The sequence below is a fragment of the Panthera leo genome, chromosome B2 (assembly GCF_018350215.1).
Source record: "Panthera leo isolate Ple1 chromosome B2, P.leo_Ple1_pat1.1, whole genome shotgun sequence".
Taxonomy (NCBI): Eukaryota; Metazoa; Chordata; class Mammalia; order Carnivora; family Felidae; genus Panthera; species Panthera leo.
Window position 1 is genome coordinate 149847812 of NC_056683.1, and position 13931 is coordinate 149861742.

Genomic DNA, 13931 nt, shown 5'->3' on the forward strand with positions numbered 1-13931 from the left:
AAGATCTGAGCGTGGTGTCCTCTGAGAGCCTTGGTGTCTTCATCGGTGCTCCCGAGGGCTTTCCCCCTGACCCCCAGGCCCTGGCAGTGTTCCTTCTGAAGGGGACGCCTCTGCACTTGTCCCTTGGGCATGTGAGCAAAGGGCATTTGGCTCTTTGTGTCACGGGGAAGGGCTCTGCCTTTTTGCACCGGTTTCCTTCACCTGGGGGTGTGGGAGTCGTGTTGGCGGAGGCGAGTACGGGAGAGATGATTGTGTCTTTGTCCGCTCTTTTCCTCCGCAGAGTGCTCCCCGCTTGTGCCCTGGGAGCACACACCTGCCTCCGTGGTGGGAGGAGCAGGATTCTTGCCGCCCGGGACCCGAGCGGGCCATCACGGGAGCACTTGACGCCACGGGAGCGCTCGGTGTCCGGCTCATCACGTGGCACGTCCTTGTTCGAACCTGCTTTGTGCATGGGCTGTCCGGAGAGCCCCGCGGGAACCAGGCCCGTGACCTTGTTAGCAGCCGAGCGTCCCTGCTGGCCGAGTCCGTGTGGGGTGCACGTCTCGTCCCAGAACGGGCGAGATGGCGAGCGCGGGGCCAATGGAGGGCTCGCTGCGGCAGGGAACATAGGTGGTATTTCGGACACCGCGTGGGTCTCGAGACGCTGGAGTTCGGGAACCGGACCCTGCTCGGTCTTCATCCGGAGATCGGGGGTCCCTGCCCCTAAGGCGAGGTACTCACCCTCCGCTCTTGAAGAACGCAAACGCGGGAAGCGTGTGCGAGGCTTCCTGGCTCGTCCCGTCCCGCACGCCTGGCCGGGTGGGCTTCCTGGGGCCGCGTGGGCAGGTTGTGTCCCGCGGGCCCGGTCTTCCTGTCCCCCGTCCCCCTCTGGCCGCGTCTGCAGCGGGAGCGGGTTCGCTGCGGAGCGCGTGGTCCCCGCGGAGGTCTGGCTGGGGAACGAGTGATCTGGTGTCTCAGCTTTGGGATGCGCGCCGCCCCCTGCCTTGCGGGCCACTTGGTGTCCTCTAACATGCACTTTAGTGGAATTTGCTCTAAATGCTTTGAAATGAGCAGGAGCCTGGAGAAAGGAACTGGCCGAACGCCTCGGAAAATGTCGTTTCATCAACGGAGTGGATTCGATAGCCCTAGGGAAGCGGGGGCCCAAAGCACCACAGCCGCGGCCCGTGGCCCCGGTTAGCTGCCTCCCAAAACGCTGGGGCTCCTGGGGGCTCCGGATCGTCCGGAGCCCGTCTCCGAACACCGAGGCTTGGCCGTCAGGGTTGCACGGCAGCACCGTGGACACCCGCCCGCCGGCTTCCCGCCGCCTGGCCGGGGAGCGCCGCCGAGAAGCAGGGTCGGGGCCCTGCACACGGGCGATTCCCGGCGCCGCCCCGGGCCTGCAAAGCAGGGTCTCGCTGCTGGGGCGGAGGCCAGGCATCCGCTCGGTCGGCCAGCTGCCCAGCTGACCACGGTGCCGCCGAACTGCGGGGACCCCGGCGTGCAGACGGCCAAGGTCAGGACACCGGCTCTGACATGGGCCCCGTCTGATTCCCAGGTTGATTTTTTTTTTCTTTTTTTGAGCTCCAGGAACACATATTTTATGTATGTATGTATTTGTTTTTATTTTATTGTATTTTATTATTTTATTTTATTTTATTTTATTTTATATTTTACTTATTTTATTTTATTTCACGTTAGTTAACATGTACTGGGGTGTTGGCTTCAGGGCTGAAATTCAGTGATTCATCACTCACATACAACCCCCAGTGCTCATCCCAACAAGTGCCCCCCTCCCACCACCCACTTTCCCCTGCCCCTCACCCACCTCCCCTCCGTCAACCCTCAGTTTGTTCTCCATAGTTAAGAGTCTCTTGTGGTTTGCCTCCCTCTCTGTTTTTATCTTACTTTATTTTTCCTTCCCTCCCCCTGTGTTCATCTGTTGTGTTTTCTGAATTCCACATAGGAGTGGAATCGTAGGATACTTGTCTTTCTCCGGCTGGCTTATTTCACTTAGCACAATACCCTCTAGTTCCATCCACGTAGTTGCAAATGGCTAGACTTCATTCTTTTTCATCACTGAGTAGTATTCCATTGTGTGCATTCGTGTGTGTGTGTGTGTGTGTGTATGTGTGTGTGTATATATATATATATATATATATATATATATATATATATACACATATATATATACACCACATCTTCTTTACCCGTTCATCCATCGATGGATGTAATTTGACTGTTGTTGATAGTGCTGCCCTTTTATGTTTACACACTTCTCACTTAAACTATTTTAACCTCTCACTGGGAATTGCTCTCCAGGTAGAATACTTGTTTTGGTGCCACTACAGGGCAGATCTGATGTCTGGGCTTCTCTGTGCCTCCGTCCGGAGATGTAGGAAGTGCCCACGAGATAAGGAGTGTGCCTCAGAGGGTGGCGGAGAGACCGTGAAGGTGTCAGGGTGGAACCCAGGCTTGCTCGTTCTGATGCAGTCACAGCAGACAGTGCCCAGTGTGAGTCTCCCCTCCTGAAGTTCGAGTGTCTGTGGCCTTGGCTCTCCATCATCCCTGCGCCCTTACGTCAGTTTGCTCGAATACCTTCTCTTTCCTCTGCAGTGTGTCCTAGTAATTCCATAATGGGTTTCCCAGAGGTATATCAATACAAACATTTATTGAGCACCAACTGTAGACTCACTGTGTGGCTGGGTTGCCAAGGCCACACAGACGAACATACATCGTCTTTACCCCGTCCCAGGGGCTCTGAGCCGTTGATCAGATGTCCACTGTCAGGGTTTCCTATGTCCCAGCCTTGGCCTGTTACACAAGGTGGGAGCCCAAGAAAAACACGTAAATCGTTGCATATTCATTTGGCATGGTCCTCGATGCTTCCTGGGATTCTGGATGGAGAACTGGCACTTGGTTGTAGCTTAAACTAATGAAGATTGAGCCCAAGGTCCGGTGGACCTTCTGTAAACACTTTGAAGTGATCCAAATATGGTGAGACCGTTTGGTGAGAGGGTGTGATGTCTGAGACTGGGAGTTCGGCTGCATGGAATCTTTATGGGGTATTTGTAGAATCCAAATCTGCCGTGGGCAGACAAGTCAAATCTGGTACTTGGAAATAATGACAGATGTTGACTAAGGTGATTTTTTTGTTGTTCCCAAAGGCTCGCATTAAGGTTACACCATCTGCACGATATTTTTTAAAGAAGAATTTTATAATAACCATGTTCTCATGGAATCTCAAACAAACATAAATCTGGAACAACGAATAACCCAAGAGACTTCTTGACTTACCTCCGAGAAGTGCTAAAAAGAAGCAAAAATACATGAATATTGCAATTGCTATTGATGTGGAAGCAGGCAAGGAAAACAGAGAAAATGGAGGTGTTTGGGGGAAAGGGAAGAGATTTGCAGAGCAAACAGTTCAGCACAACGTGTGGCCGCCCTGAGTCGGGGGCTGGAGCCTAAGTCTCACCGTACGGCAGGTGGGGTCCATGAAGGGGCTGGAAGAGCTCCAGGAAACAACAGGTCTGGGGACCAAAGCCAGCACAGAGTCTCTAAAAACACAGAGAAAGTCTTCTGTCAGGGCGCCTGGGCGGCTCAGTCCGTTGAGTGTCTGACTCTTGATTTTGGCTCAGGTCATGATCCCAGGGTCGTGCGATCAAGCCTTGGGTTGGGTTCTGCACTGAGCGTGGAGCCTGCTTGGGATTCTCTGTCTCGATCTCTCTCTCTCTCTCTCTCTCCCTCCCCCTCCCTCCCTCCCTTCCTCCCTTCCTCCCTTCCTCCCTTCCCCCTCTGCCCCTACCCCTCTCGTATTCTGTCTCTCCCCGCCCCCCCAAATCTATGTTCACTCAAACAGTGAAGTCAGCGTGGTAAAAAACAAGAAAGATAATGGTTTCTAGGCCTCCTGATTCCATCATAGTGTGTTTCCACATCACTCCCAGCCATAAGAAGCATCTAGAACCTGCGTGCCCCAGCGTCTCAGCGAGGCCGTGGGGACTGCGTTTCCCCTGGCTGCTTTCAAGTCCTGAGAGGTCTGTGGTGGTCCCACACAGGGTGGAGAGTTTTCCTGGGGTTTGCTGCTCACACACGTGGCCTCAGCCTCTGTATCACCCCATCCCACATCTGTCACCCCATCTTGGGTCCTCCTCTCACAGCACCCCTCTGCATTGACCCTGAGAGAAGGACTGACCCTTCATTTTCTTCCTGACTCTTCCTTCAGAAACCTGCTACTTTCTCTTGACCTGGTGATCACGGGTGGCCCTGGATGGTGTGGTGATTATGGGTGGTCCCAGAGGACCTAGTGATCATGTGTGGTCCCAGATGACACGGTGACTGTCTGTGGTCCCAGGTTTGCTGCCCTCTAAATTGTAAATTCTACAGGGGCAGGCCCTCCATTGGGCCCCACCTTCCTGGAGATGAGAGGAGGTAGGCAGCAGTGACTGAATAATTATTCAATTAAAGCTGCATCTGAATTGGCTTATATTACTTCTAGGGAACGAATGAATGAATGAATGAATGGGTGAGTAAACGCAACGGCAGTGTCTCCGGGAGAAACACCTACAGTGGGCTGTGCTTCCTTTCCCCCTTGAGCGCAAGTCGTAGACTTTACGAGATCTCCACGTCGGCATCGTGGGTTTCCATTCTCTCATTTGCTAACAGCAGGGAAGGCTCAGGGCTGAAAATGGAGACGTTGTCCTTAGAACAGGCTTGCGTTTGTGACCTCTCACACCTGTCCTTCAGTTGCTCTCAGAATTACTTCCTCTTACGCGCCAGCCAGCGGTGTGCAGGCATCCCGACCCCCTGACCGTGCTTCTGTCCCGCCCGATCCCCAGGGTCAACCTCGTCTGTAGAGGAAGCAAACACACTTAGGAGCTAAACTCACTGCCTAGTGGCCTCCGGGTTAGAAAGTTGATGCTTTTGCGAATCTTACAGCTGGAGACCTACGTATTTCTTGATGTTATGCCGTAGCGTAAACAGTAGAAAGAAGTCTTGAATCAATCTCACTGTGGAAGGATCCATCCATATGCAGACTTCAGGGATGCTTTAACCCGTTCCTTTAATGGTTGGATCTTGTTCTGACTTTCCCTCCGGCTTACACCCTTGCTTTAATCAAAATATAGACCGTGTTTTTGACCCATTTGCATTTGACCTGTCTGGCGTCCATGCAGGATGTCTCCCTCGGTGTCTGGACAGACACTGCGTGGGCACCCCCTGCCGCTGTCCTTGCCGTCGGGCACACAAAGACATGGGGACCCCTGCAACTCTGAGGTTTTCCTTAAAATAGTGTCGCTCAAGGTCCTATTGATTCCTTTCTAAACTTGGCAAATTACCTTTTATCTGAACTAGTTTGAAGACCCTCAACCAAGTTCTTTTAGTAGAGTGAGTTCTTGGGGTGCCTGGGTGGCTCAGTGGGTTGAGCATCCGACTCTCGATGTTGGCTCAGGGTGTGATCTCGTGGTTCCTGGTCCTGAGACCTAGCCTCCTGTTGGGCTCTGCACTGCCATCGCGGAGCCTGCTTGGTCGGGATTCTCTCTCCCTCTCTCCCTGCTCCGCCCCGCTCTCTCTCTCTTTCTCTAAATAAATAGATGAACTTAAAAAGGTAAACAGTGAATTCTTTAAACTAGGACTGTTCTATTTCCCCTTAAGTGGCCTTGTTGAAGAACACAGCCCCGGTAAATGCACTGTCTCCTTGGAACATAATTGCTGTTAAAAATGGGAAGGGGGAGAAACGTGTGTGAAGTGTGTGTTCTCTTATTTCTGACAAAGAATGGCTCCATTGTTAGTTCTACACCGTTAAATTATCAAGAATTATGGTCAAATTCCAAATGCCCCAATACTAGGCTTTTTTTTATTATTGTGCCTGGGGGCGGGGCTGGTCCTGAGAGCTCACAGGCTCACCTGTGCTCCTTGTTTCCTACACCGTCTCTGTCTTTCTGTCTTGTGTCTGCCTCTCTCTCTCTGTCTCTCTGTGTCTCTCTGTGTGTCTGTCTCTGTGTCTCTGTCTTTTTTCTGTCTCTGTCTCTTTGTATCTCTGTCTTGTCTCTGTGTCTCTCTCTGACTCTTTGTCTTATCTGTCTGTGTCTCTCTCTCTCTGTCTCTCTGTGTCTCTCTGTGTGTGTGTCTCTCTCTGTCTCTGTCTCTCTGTCTTTTCTCTGTCTCTGTCTTGTCTTTGTCTATGTCTCTCTCTGATTCTCTGTCTTGTCTCTGTCTCTCTGTCTTGTCTCTGTGTCTCTCTCTGACTCTTTGTCTTATCTGTCTGTGTCTCTCTCTGTCTCTGGCACTCTGTCTTGTCTCTCTGTCTTGTCTCTGTGTCTCTTTCTGACTCTCTGTCTTGTCTCTGCCTCTGTCTTATCTCTGTGTCTCTGCCTCTGTATCTTTGTCTTATCTCTATCTCTGTGTTTCTCTTTGTCTCTGTGTCTGTCTCTGTCTCTCTGTCTTGTCTCTGTCTCTCTCTGACTCTGTCTTGTCTCTGTCTCTGTCTCTGTCTTGTCTCTGTCTCTGTCTTGTCTCTGTGTCTGTCTCTGACTCTGTCTCTCTCTGTCTTGTCTCCGTGTCTCTGTCTCTCTGTGTTGTCTCTGTCTCTCTGTCTCTTTCTCTGTCTCTGTGTCTATCTCTGTCTCTCTGCCTTGTCTCTGTCTCTCTGTGTCTCTGTCTCTCTGACTTGTCTCTGTCTGTGTCTCTCTCTATCTTTGTCTCTTTGTCTCTGTCTCTCTGTCTCTCTCTGTCTTATCTGTGTCTCTCTGTCTCTGTCTTGTTTCTGTCTGTCTTGTCTCTGTTTCTCTGTCTTGGCTCTGTCTCTCTGTGTCTCTGTCTGTCTCTCTGTCTTGTCTCTGTCTCTCTGTGTCTGTGTCTCTGTCTGTCTGTCTGTCTGTCTCTCCCACACGACACTGTCAGGGCCCAGCTGTGTGGTGTGAGAGGAGGCCTGTCTTTGCGGAAGGACGAGGCGGGGACAGAGCCCCGAGTGGCTGGGGGTGACATCTCTGGGGGGGCCGCTCTCCCTCCGGGACAGCAGGCCGACGCGTCGGCACCTCCCAGGAGCTGGGTGGACCCGGGGGCGGGCGCGCCTCTGGGGCCGCAAAGTTAAAACACATTTTGGGCAAAGTGGAACGACCGGGCCCGGAAACTTCTGTGGCCAGAATTCGGTCAGATGTTCTTCTGCGCTCGCTTCGCCCAGGTTTGAGCACAGGAGCACGTGTCGCACACCCCCGGGAAAGCGGCGACGCCTTTCCGCTTGCTTTTCTCTTCCTGGTGAGGCTCCCTGGGCTTCTGGACCCATGCCCGCGTGTCCCCCGTTGCGGACTCTGAAGGGGACAGGCCCTGAGCACGGCGCTCTCTGGCTCCGCGGGCGTTTCCGGGACAGACGACGCCACGTCCACCTGCTCGCACGTACGCGGTGCCCGCGGGAGGCGGTGACGACCGCGGCTCTGCCCCCGGCGTTTTCCTTCAGCGCGGGGCTCGTGCTCACAAACCAGAGAAAACCCCACGTGGGGCGGGGGATGCGCCGGTGGCCACAGGCGCCCGGAGGTGCCATTTATGCCGTGGTACAAAGCCGTCCCGCGCTGGACAGGCGTGAGGTGGGCCGCCTGCAGCGGGACCGTCCACGCAGGGCCGGCGTGGGGGCCTCCGGACCACTGGAGGGCACCGTAGGCTCCGTGACGCCGCGTCGGGGTGTCAGCAGGAGCCGACGTGGGATGGGGAACCCCTGCGAGCGCGGGCGCTGGGGGCCGCCGGGCCCTCTGCACTGGCTCCTTCGCGTGGTCCCAGGCTCGCAGCCCCCGTGGCCCCGGGCGGGCAGACCCCCGACTGCTGGGCACGCCCCGTGTCCCGGGAGCGAGCAGCCCCCCCCCGGCCCGGGCGTTTATTCAGAAAACCATAATCTGAGCAAGTACGCGGGAGGGGGTCGCTGGGACGGGGAGGTGGTGAGGCGCCACCGCCTCCTGGCTCCTCCGCTGCCCTCCTTACGGCCCAGGGTGACCATGAGACGTGGCGCACGCAGGAGGGAACTGGCGAGTGAATTTACAGATTAAAATCCCGGTCGCTTGGACGATGGAGGCGAAGCGGGTTTCCCACACATCCCACTGCGGGATGGACCGTGTTAGGCACCATTGAGTCCGGAGCTCCGGGATCCAGCCGCAGACGCTGGCTTGGAGACCGCGGGCCGTCGACCTCCCTGCTGGCCCGTGGCTCAGAGTCCTCGGGCCCCCGCGATGTCTCTGACCGCCGCAGCTTGCGATCGGCGGTGGCCTCAGGCCAACGTCCGTCTCCCGCTGCTCTGCAGAAACGCCTCTTTACATTTGTCTGGCTTCTTTTTCTTTTCTCCCCCAAGTTTTTGCGAGTGGATCAAGACAAGGACAAGGACTGCCAGCTGGTGTGTGCGGGTTCCTCACAGAAGCCACTGTGCGCGTCTGACGGCCGGACCTTCCTGTCCCGCTGCGAGTTCCAGCGTGCCAAGTGCAAGGACCCTCAGCTGGAGATCGCTTACCGGGGCAACTGCAGAGGTGAGCCGTGTCTGATCGTTCGCTCAGAGGCCGGCCGATCAACCGCCAAGCGTAAGGCCGAGTGGTTTGTTCTCACCTTTGCAACGTTTTTATGCGTAAAATCTCAGGGATTCCGGGTTTGTGTCAGGAAGGAGGGAAATTTCGGGGACTCAAGGGCAGAGGCACCTTTTACCTTGTTTCGTGCTCTTTTCTTAGGCTGTTTGGTGCCATCTCAACACACGCGTATCGGCGTTTCACGGAACACTTTCTGAGTGTTTTATTCTCACCAAAGTTAATCCTGCTTCCGTCAGCCCTGTCTTGTCCCCCCTTCCAGCCAGTGGGAGGTCACACAGCACCCGTGGGGTCGATGGCGATTTCTTTCGTGTTGATTTTACACGTGAAATTTTCGATTATCCTGATTCAGGAAGCAGATTTACATTTAACTAGCACGCTCCGAGCAAAACACTGAAATACTTCCTATGTTAATGAAGGGTTTGACTCCGCAGAGTATGCTGATGCTTTGAGCCCCAACAGAGTTGCATTCAGAAAGAGACAGGGCACAAGCAGGGGAGGGGCAGAGAGAGAGGGAGACACAGAATCCGAAGCGGGCTCCAGGCTCCGAGCTGTCAGCACTGAGCCCGACACGGGGCTCGAACCCGCAAGCTGTGAGATCATGACCTGAGCTGAAGTGGACGCCCAACTGACTGAGCCACCCAGGTGCCCCTCATACGCTTTTTACTAGGAAAGACGGCGTCTGGACGGTTGTGCGGGGATTCAGATGATTTGCATTTTTCTAGATATGTCTCCGGAGGCGAGGGAAACGAAAGCAAAAATAAACTATTGGCACTTTATCAAAATAAAAGGCTTCTGCATGGCAAGGGAAACAATCAGCAAAACTAAAAGGCAGCCTACGGAATGGGAGAAGATATTGGCAAACGACATATCCGATAAAGGGTCAGCATCCAAAATCTGTAAAGAACTTATGCAACTCAATACCCTAAGAACAAATAATCCAATTAAAAAATGGGCAGAAGGCACGAACGGACACTTCTCCAAAGAAGACATCCGGATGGCCAACCGACACATGAAAAGATGCTCACCGTCGCTCACGATCGGGGAAATACAACTCAAAGCCACACTGAGATACCACCTCACACCTGTCAGAATGGCTAACGTTAACAACTCAGGAACCAATAGATATTGGGGTGTCGAGAAAGGGGAACCCTCGTGCACTGCTGGTGGGAATGCAAATTGGTAGAGCCACTCTGGGAAACAGTATGGAGGTTCCTCAGAGGTTCCGGAACTACCCTAAGATCCGGCAGTCGCACTATTAGGTATTTACCCAGAGAATACGAGGACACCAGTTCAAAGGCATTCGTGCACCTTAATGTTTCTAGCGACATTATCTACAACAGCCGGGTTATGGAAGCAGCCCAGATGTCCGTTGATAAGTGAATGGATGAAGCTAATGCGGCATGTATGCAGCGGAGTATTACTCAGCCATCAGAAAGAATGAAATCTTGCCATTTGCAGCGACATGGGTGCAGCCAGAGTGTATCATACTGAGCGAAATAAGCCAGGCAGAGAGAGACAAACGCCACAGGATTTGACTCGTATGTGGAATGCAAGAAAGAAAACAAATGAACAAAGGAAAAAGAAAGAGAGACGAGCCCGAAACGGACTCTGAACTACAGAGAACACAGTTGAGTCACCGGAGGGGAGGTGGCGGTGGTGGTGGGGGAAGCAGGAAGCGGGTAAAGAGGACGTGGGTCGCGATGAGCACCGAGGGTATGTGTAACTACAGAATCACTACATTGTGCACCTGGGATCTAACACTGCGTGTTTACTGTGCTGGAACTTAAGAGTGATTTGCAGTGGGCCTGGCCAGAAACGGCATGACCACGTCTCACGGAAAAGTGACCTCAAAGAAAAGCACCCGCGTGAGGAGTTCTGTTCCTCTCTGTTCCGTGTCTAATTTCTGTACTCTCGTTCTGAACTCGTCAAACTGAGAAGAATTTGGACGCCTCGGTTATAGTTTTACACGTCAGTTATCTGTGCTGAGAAAGGAGAGGCGATTTAAGAATAGATTCAAATGTCAGGCGACTTGGTCTTCAGGGAAGCTTCTAGAAGCAGTCGCCTGTGCTGGCCTCGCCCGCGCAAGCATGCTGTGGGGACGGTGGTAAAGTTTGAGTCAATGCTGCTTTCTCGTGCCACGTTCCTGTAGATGACCCCGATCAGCTGTTCTGCCAGAAGGCCACGGGGAAGCTGCCGGGGTTAGTCTCTGCCTTAGCGATCACCTGCGGGCACCTGGAGGGGTTAGTTAGACCAGGGCCCGGGCCCCTGTCCTCCCTGGGTGGAAACCTGACGCAAAGGCCCGCGAGTCCACACCTCCCGAGGTCGCTCTCCAGAGCCCTTGACTCGGGGCTCCGCTCTGCCCACCGTGGCGTCCGTGCTGGGCTGCTTTTGGACGCGTGTGTCCTTTTTGATAATGTCATCGTTCCCCTCTTTGTATTTGGATCCGGCCTAAGTTTTCTGGGAAATTCCCTTGGCTGGGATTCTCATTCACTTCCCTCAACCAATTTCAGACCATAGATCTGTGACACAGAAAATGTGCTAAGGGGAGTGAGCAGACATAAAACTCACTTCACAAAAGCTGGTTCCACTGAAATCCAAGGGGTTAAAATAAAAAGAATGTACGGATGCCCGTAGATTTCAAAGTCAAGTTTATTTGGTGCTTCAGCTGGCAAGGGTAGCGAATATGAAGGTTATTGACAGTGACATTATTAGTCACACGTTTGTTTAAGATAACCGGGCGTCACGCACCCCTGATACGCGTGATGCATGATTTGGGAACAGCCCTCATCTTGTAGGGGACAGGAGCCTGTGCCGCACTGGGGGCTGCCCTGGAAAGGGGCTTCCAGGCTGCGACGGGACCGTCCCTGCGGAAGCAGCCTTCCGCCTGGATCCCGGCTCACGGTGGCGATCGGCCCCCGTCTAGGGGATGGGCCCCTTCGTATAGACTGGCGAACTGTGCCGTCGCTTACCAACGCCGTTCCCCTGCCCAGGGCTCCAACGGGGAGGAAACGGTTCACGGGGAGTGGGAAGAGGTACAAGGGAGCCCCGGTGCGGATGGGGCCAGAGACAGGAATCCTGCCGGACTGGGGAAGTCATGGTACCGCCTACGTCCCTCTCAGGGCACGAGTACAGCAGATTCGACAGCACAGCCGGGTCAGAAGCTTGCGTCTCCGAACGGGAAGGAGGGGGCACGAGACCGAAGGTCCCCTTGCACTGCTTCACGTGCTACAAACAACCGTCTGGGTTTTTCTCACATCGTCCCCGGGGTTGAAATAGTGTCAGTCTGGCAGATGGGCAATCGCATATTCTGAGGACGTTGGGTGGGTGGCAGTCCCACTGGCCTGTTTTGAATGTACTGGTTTGAAAACAACTAAAATGTTTTAGTCCACGTTTCATTAAGCTGGATTAAAATATTTTATGCATTTGATGTCATGATCTAAGTGTTGCCCTTGAATAGAAATGCAGTGGTTGGCACCGATGGATTTTTCTCATATTTTCTTAGAAATTTTGTGGAGTTTGGGTTTTCAGAGCTTAGCAAACACATTAATATTTTCCCTTTGATCTGAGTCCATTGGGGCTGTCTTGCTTTTCGACAACATTTCTGGCATCCAATGAAAAAGCCAGAAAACAAATAAGGAAGAGGAACGGTCCAACGTCAGGAGGCGTTGGAGCGACTTTGGGATTTCCGGAAGCAAAGTCATAGCAGAAACGTGACAGAAACAGCCGTCTCGGGGATTCTGGGCCCCAGGAGTTTCTAAGAAAAGGAATGTGCTTACAGAATGCTCCCGATCTCTCCCCATTCCTGTTTGCTGCCAGTGTCTCGTGGTCCTTGTCGTGGCTGGCTGAGCGAGGCCACGGTCTCCCCGAGCCACGGTGAGCACACGGCACGCGGGCCGGACGTGCGGGGCCTTGGCAACGTCCGTGTGGAGGCAGAAGTGCGTGCCCACATCGGGGACGGACGGATGAGCGGTTGTTGTTCTTCATGACGATCGTGTTGCATGAACCCCGAGTGACACACACCCACAGGGTTTTCTTGGACAAGCGGCGACTATAAGTAGAAGCCAGAACACGTGCTTGTGGGGCCTCCGTCCGTGGTCAGTCCCTGCCGGGACAAATCCCGGGTCATAGTGCTGTCTGGGGAAACCTGCTGGCCCATCCGCAGAGGCCTCCCGCCACGGCTGCCTGCTCGGAACCTTCCCCGCAGCCCTGCGGAGACCCGTGGTCCCTCTGGGCCTGTTGGTGGCGGTGGGAAGAGCCACTGGGGGTGGCGCCTTGGGGAGTGTTACCTCGTAGCTGGCGAGCTGCACCAGGGACCCTCCCACGATGGGGAACACACAGCAGAGCCCGCGGCCTCGATGGGGACAGACCCCGGCGGCCCCAGCGCCTCCCTCTGTGGACGTGCGGTCCACGGGCTGCCCACGGAGGGACTTCTCGCTGACACTGGGCTCTGAGCGGCCAGACCCCCAGGAGGGCAGCCCAAGCGCTGGGCACCTGTGTCCCGGAAACCCAGCGGGAAGCAGCGACCTGCAGGGCAGCGTGAGCGGGGCGTGTCGTCCCCGAGGATTTCTGCGGAGCCCGGAGGCGTCGCTCACCCCCGCTGGGCTTGGTGTTGGCGTCTCTGAACGCCCTCTACCTTTCCGTTAGTTTTGCTAAAAATGTGATGTAACCGCCCCGCAGCCCGAGACTCCTCCACAGTCGCTGGCCTCTCCTCTCTGCCTGTTTGTCCACGTGGGCGCTCGGAACGCGGACATCGGGGCCCCCGAGGGGTGGGGCGGTGCCGGGAGGTCCCAGCGCCTGCCCTGCACACTTCCCAGCGCTCTGAAGCCCGCTCAGGTGTGCGAACTGCAGACTCAGCCTCGGTTTCTCTCGCCGGCTGGCTGGGGCCGCATGTCCACACCAGCCTTCTCGTCTCTAAAACAGGGCGGTGGGACCAGGTGAACACTAAGAATTCTTCCTGTTCAACCATTTTCCTAATCATGAGAAGGCCCCTGACAAGCCTTGATTTACACGCGGAGTGTAAAGAAACAGGCTCCTTTCACTTCAGGGGCGTCGCCTTTGGGAGGCCAGAGCCGTCTGGGTGTTTCCTGTAGCTTCACCAGGAGGCTTTGTGAACCCACAGCAAGCGTCCGGTCCCAGGGTGTGGTTCGGCTACGCTAAGTCAGCTCTTAGCCTGCTATTATTTTCTTCAACAAAACAGAGATTTCTGTAAAAGAAATCTATGCGGGATGTGTGGAATGTGTGTGTGTGCACGACTGTCTCTGTGTGTATGCATGTGTGTGCATGTGTGTCTAGTGTGCACATGTACACGTATATCTTTGTGTGTGTTGTGTGTATCTGTGTGTGTGTGCATGTGTGTATCTGTGCATGCACATGTGTGCATATATAGGTGTATGTGTA

At 54.3% G+C, this 13931-nt stretch overlaps 1 protein-coding gene across 4 annotated transcripts in view; it reads left to right on the forward strand.

Annotated features, from left to right (window-relative positions):
- SMOC2 (SPARC related modular calcium binding 2) overlaps positions 1–13931 on the forward strand; it is a 162962-nt gene that overhangs the window by 36482 nt on the left and 112549 nt on the right. For all 4 annotated transcript variants that reach the window (XM_042940314.1, XM_042940315.1, XM_042940316.1 and 1 more), the window contains exon 2: positions 8309–8480. In XM_042940314.1, the coding sequence (XP_042796248.1) occupies positions 8309–8480 (172 nt within the window). The remainder of the gene's footprint in view (positions 1–8308; positions 8481–13931) is intronic.